A 6,449-nucleotide genomic window follows, 5' to 3' on the forward strand; every position below is an offset into this window, starting at 1 on the left:
GCCGATAAGTTCTCTTGAAATATGGTGAAGTCAGCAGTGTTGTAGTGAATGGGCTATGGTGGATTCAGTTTTTAAATGTTATGACTGACTGAGCTATAGGCTATAGTTTCATATCTTAGTGTATATTTTCACTGACCATAATATCCGTGCGTTCAGTATATATAGTAGTAATCTGTTTTGGAACATAATCGATTTTGTGCTTTTAAGATATAGTTGCAGTCACCCATGAAATAAGATATAGTTGAAGTCACCTATAAAATTGAGTGCAAGCTCATCTGTACTGACAGGTAGCCGATGAGTGGCTTCAGGAGTTGAAAGTGCGCCTGTATGACCATTTGTCTATCTGACCTTTTATATATCCTTTTAAATTTATTTATGAGTGGTGGGCAAAATTCTTTATATTCTAATTTATTAAAAATATTAATAAATTACCTATGTTACCACTAGGAAAAATATTATCTAAAACTACGCAGAGATTCCATAGTAGCTGGAGGGATGCTAATAGAAATCTGGGATATTTGAAAGGTTGAGCCCGAAGAATTCGATTAGTATTTTTTAGTTAAATCTATCTTAATTAGATCTTAATTTATTTCTTATGACCAAGAATTTCCTTGTTATCTTTCAGAATCAGTGAAATTAAGGAGATTAAAGTTAAAACTATCATAAAAGACTACATTAAACAAGCTTACCACGGGTATTTAATATTTACGAAAGTGATAATTAATTTACGTCAATACCAGTAGGAATTTTTTTTATCACTTTAACGTTTAGAGATTTGATTGATAAGAATTTTCTTGCGAATAGATTTTCTGTAAAAAAATAACATGTACACGTGTTCACAAATGAATTATAATATTGACGTTTGTTTCATTTCTGACACCACTAAGAAAAAATAATATAGGAAATTAAGCACAAAAAAAAAAAAAAAAAAAAAGATATAAGTGTCACTCAGTTAATTCACGAATGTTCAGTGTCCAGTTCAAAAACAATTTTCAAATCATTCAAAGAAGACTTCATTTCAGAAAATAATCGGTTTCTTTTAGAAACTTGGTCTTATATAACTGAGGTCAAAGTTATCTAATGAAATAGTACAAGATCTTTCTGTCATTTTAAAGTGGGTGAAAAAAATTAAAAGAAACTTCAAACGATAAATTTCGGTAAACCTTGAAAAGGTCAGATATGAGAATCTAGAAAAATGCTGATAAAAATCCCCCAGTAATAACTTGACACGTGAACAAACCGAATTGATAAGAGGCAAAATACAGTGGAAAAGAAAACAAATGAAAACTTGAAAAATAAAACCTTTGACAAGAGACATTCTTTTTAATTAGGGATATTTAGCTGAGAAGAAAGTTAACTCATAAATGCGATAAATTACGAATTTAAAAAAAAGATTCAATTAATTAGATTTAATTGACAGTTATAAGTAATTTTGTGATATTACAAAAATTATTAAATAAAATATTAATTTTTTGCATATTGAAAAATGATTTTATAATATATTTCTTTACATTTCGATCATGAAACAAAATCAACTTAACTCAAGAAATTAATGTCCGTAAAAACAAAGTTTTTAGAAAAAACCAAACCCCCTTATTTTTTATTTATTTATTTTTTGGGGGGAGGACTTTTTCACGGTTTAATTGGGTTTTTCAGAGTTGAATTTTTCCTCATTTTTTCTATTCCTTCAGAGTAAATCTTGCGGCATTAATAAATACCAAGTAATAAATACTATTAATTTAATAATTAAGCCCTTCATAACCTTAAATAATAATACATTCTTTATTAATGTCATTTACATAGATGAATTCGAAATAATATTCTTGATTATAGTAATAGAGTATTTTCAGGCCACGTAAAATCACATCAACCATGCATAAAACTGTACAACAGTTTCTTGAATCAAATTTGATTCAATTTTTCGTTGTATAAAAGAGTTTTGCTTAACTTAATAACGTAAAGTCACCTAGAAGGATAACAAATAATATTATTATAATTGAATTTTCCCTTCTTTGTCGTGAGTTTTTAATAACAAGTTTATTCCTTCAAAATAAAAAAATTAAGTATATTCATTTGGTATAATGCTATTGCTAGAAGCAAATTCATGCTATAATCCACATTTACCTCAGTCAAGAAGTTTTTCTCAGTACTTATACTTTTCGGGAGGCAGTAAAAAACTTATGAACACAGTATCTACATTAGATACCATGGAATCAATATTAAATGCGTTTATTAGTTATATCTGGTACAAATTAAATTATACTAATACTAGTAGTACCAATTGCCATAATTAAGCACCATTGGTGTCAATAACAATATGGCTATCCTTACGGTTTCCCGAAACGAGTAAGTACCTTTTTCTCATAAATTTTATTCGCCGCACGTAACTAGTTTATTCAATTACCGTTGATTTGATATTACTTAGTTTTATAAAAACATAGTTCAAAAGCATAACTATAAATAAAATAAGTGGTTTTAGATAATTTTAGGAATACTAATTTGGTAGCGTAGTCTGCCTATGATACTATGGTCATGTTGATCATTGAACTTTTTTGAGATAATAAATAAAAAATTAAATATTAACGAGCATTTAATAAACTCCTTTTTTATTAAATAGAGTAATAAGCTAACAAACATGACGGATAATATTTTTTAAATACTCGAAAAAATCTTTTATAGTTTAATTTGAAACAATGGCTAATGCTAAAATCAAGAGAAAGAATTTATTTTTTATACGTCTCTCCCGAACAAATTTGGGATTGGAGGCTGAAATTCACACTTCACCTGTTGTCTGAATTTCATGACATTAGCACAAACATAAGCACACACACCTGCAGAAATTTTTCCTTTTATTATTGTAGACAGATATTTTTAAACTTATTTATTTCTGTACCGTTACAATTCAATAAAAAATTTTTTTAATATATTTTACGCTATTAAAATTAAGACTGAAAAATAGTTCATTGATGCCATTCTATAATAACTATTTATATGCGTAATAATTAAATAAAAACAATTACAAAGCGAAGAGTATCAATTAGTTAAATTATTTGTATTTGTTACACATAACATAGTGTCGAAGAAGAAAATGTAAGTTTTAAAATAATTTTCGGGAAGATTTCCGTATCGTGATCAGCGTCAGAATAATCGCGAAGTCTTTGCAACTTCCGGGCATATGCCCGCGAGAAAAAAAAATCACAGAAAGGGATCAACTGGGACATAATTTGTAGTCACCCCCGGGCAAACCACTACATCTTCTTATAAAAAAATTTCTCCAGTTTAAAATCCATTTGGGAGTTTCGTCTATTGTTGTTGGTGAAACAGATCACGATACGGAAATATTCCTAATTTTTTTTTTTTTTTTTGTTAACTATTTCATTTTAAGATTGTTAAAACTTATTTCGATAATATGATGGCTTTGGATGTATGGTCGTATCTTAAATTTTAATACACATGCAAATGTTACAATTAAATTTTGGGAATAAAATTTGACATGGACAATTTTCTTTAAAAATTGTTGTAAAAAAGGTGTTGGGAGTAAGGAACTTTTGTTTTGTTGAAAAGCTGCATAACTACGCCTCTGTAGATTCGCTAGATACGATGTTAATTTACTTTGTCTACAGAGCCATTTAAAAGTCAATTGAAAGCTTCCTCATTATTAGTTCTCACCTAAACAGTGTAATATTGAATCTTCAACGCCTTCCTCTCCATAAATAATTTCACATAATTTAGTTTGAATAGTTACGGACTACGAACAACACAAATTAAACTATACAAATATACGTTATAGAGTTAAAAATTATTAATCATATGTACGAGGATGAAATCTAGCCCACTATAAAAATTCAAGGCCAAAGCCTAACATAATAATTGTAGAAATGAAACACCAAGGACAGAAATAGAAAACGTCAGTTGTGAGAAGAGGAGGTTTTATGTTTTTTAAATCAACCTTGGATGGAATGGTAAAAGCATAATGTATTGTAAAAGGTAAAAACATTACGAACTATTATTATTTGCTAGAATTAATGTACACGACAAAAAATTTTCACGATCAACGCCTTGAAACTTGAGTGTTGTTGCTAGTTGCGATCAAATAGTTAAAGGATATGATAAAGTTTCATTATTCGTTCTAAAAAATAAAAAAATAGTTCAGTGCGCAAAATAAAAAACAGACAGTCTTCAATAACTTTTAATGTAATGATTTTGATGTAAATCTTCACGTTCTGTGACTCAATTTTAATGGTTCAAGTGGGTGACTTCAAATAGGCTAATTAATTAGTGCAGACGATATTTTAAGTTACGAAATCAGATATAAAAACGTACTTTCTCTGAATAAACATACCCTTTTTTCGACAGATTCAAATTTCTGATCCCCAAAACATGAGAGTAGCCGCAATCTGGGTAATATGTTCTCCATAGTTTGATCAGGAGTGTGGTCCAAAGTTTGAGCCCCTTAACGTCAATTTCACTTTTCGCGTATTTTGTTAGATCTCGAGAACTTTTTAAGCGAATTGAAATATTTTTGCACACAAATATAATTCGTTTGACCAAAAATAATTTCATGCAAAAAATAATTTTTAGTAAATGTTTATAATTTTTTATTATTTTAATTATTGTCGAAAAAAATTTGAATTGTAAAGGTATAAAATTTTTTGCATTATTTTTAAAAACGTAATTTTTCATGACAAAATAAGAGATCTGAGTGAAATCGGTCGAATAGTTCCTGTGGAATCAAACTTTAAAAAAGTCTTATTTTAAAAATTAAATTTCTCAGGAATTATTCAATAGATCTCACTCAAATATTGTATTTTGCTATGTATTATTAAATTCTTAAAAACCATATAAAAATTGTATGCCTTATAATTCAAAAAGTTTTCTATTAATATTAAATAAAATATTAAAATAAGAAATATTTACTAAAAGTCATTTTTTACATGGAGTTTTGCTTAGACAAACGAATTTTAAAATTGGTGCACAAACTTTTCAATTCGCTTGAAAAGCACTCGAAGTATGGTGCAATAAGTAAAAAGTAAAATTAACATTAGGGAGTCCAAACTTTGATCTTCTCTCCTGACCTAATTGGGACTATATTTCCCAGATTGCGGCTACCGCCTATATCAGAAATCCGAATAAGTCGGATTTCTGAGAAAAGTATGTTTATTCAGAGTTAAGTAGTATAACATAACATATAGTTTGCAATAATTAAGTAGCATAACATAAAACATCGTCTGCAATAATTAAGTAGCATAACATAAAATATCGTCTGCAGTAATTAAGTAGCATAACATAACATATCGTCTGCAGTTATTAAGTAGCATAACATAAAATATCGACTGCAGTAATTAAGTAGCATAACATAAAATATCATCTGCAGTAATTAAGTAGCATAACATAAAATATGGTCTGCAGTTATTAAGTAGCATAACATAAAATATCGTCTGCAGTAATTAAGTAGCATATTTGAAGTTTCCCCCTCTAACCATTGAAATTATTTAAAATTTTAGCTCATGTTATACCGAACATTTTATCAAAAATTCACTATGATACCTATCTAAAAAATTGCTCAAAATGCCCAGATCTTAAAGTGCGAACATGTAAGATTCAATTCACTTTTATTCAGAAATATGATTTTATACTTACATATTGTCTAAATTTTTTATTGTACAGTTTTAAATCACAAAGTACTTAAATTTTTATTTAAAAAGACGGAACAGTAAATGTACCTATTATTGCTATTTTATACTGGTCGCTGGTGGAGACTAGTATAAAATAACAATAATAAGTACAGTAGTTCTGCAAGTATAATTTAAGCATTTATATTTATCCTTTTTTTTTTTTTTTTGGTAAGGTAATTCTCAAATTTATGAAAATAAGTGCACAATAAATATTTTATTGATCTTTTTTATTGTATAATAAATACAGTATTTTTTCAACAAAAAAAAAATTTCAGACTCATATTAAACCTTTTTTTATAAATTAAGTACAGTAATTCTTAAATCTTTAAGAATAAGAGCACAATTCATATTGATCCTATTTTTATAACATCTGGAAGTAATAAAATAAACAATTTACCTGAGTGTGTTTCACCTGAACCTTGGAATTTGGTTTATAACTCATCCTGAATCTTTAAGATGTAAAAAGGTGAGAAAATACTAAGTTTCTTTTTCCAGTATCACAGGCACTAACTAACACTAAGCCACTCGTCCGTTAAAGAGTAGAAAATTTATTCCGCACTTTTCAATATATAAGCGGAGATAAATGTTGGTGGCGCGTCGTCTGTCCGCTGCTTTTGGCGTTATCACCTTTCCCTGACCTTGATTTTGTCGCCGGAAGAATTGTTCGAAAGATCAGAAATAAGAATCGAATCGATAAATAAATAAGTTTAAAAGATGAATTTTTTTAAAAACATTTTAGCAAATATGTTAAATCTAGGGAAATCAGAACTGAGG

The 6,449-nt window shown here is 28.2% G+C and overlaps 1 protein-coding gene across 1 annotated transcript in view; it reads right to left on the minus strand.

The window, feature by feature from the left end:
* LOC107449839 (aldehyde dehydrogenase 1A1) overlaps nucleotides 1–6,216 on the minus strand; it is a 28,619-nt gene extending 22,403 nt beyond the window's left edge. The window contains exon 1 of the mRNA XM_043042329.3: nucleotides 6,073–6,216. Within this exon, the coding sequence (XP_042898263.2) occupies nucleotides 6,073–6,117 (45 nt within the window). The 5' untranslated portion in view covers nucleotides 6,118–6,216. The remainder of the gene's footprint in view (nucleotides 1–6,072) is intronic.
* Between the last annotated feature and the right edge of the window lie 233 nt (nucleotides 6,217–6,449).

Source organism: Parasteatoda tepidariorum, chromosome 2 (assembly GCF_982258835.1).
Source record: "Parasteatoda tepidariorum strain Cologne lab strain chromosome 2, Ptep-v5.0, whole genome shotgun sequence".
Classification (NCBI taxonomy): Eukaryota; Metazoa; Arthropoda; class Arachnida; order Araneae; family Theridiidae; genus Parasteatoda; species Parasteatoda tepidariorum.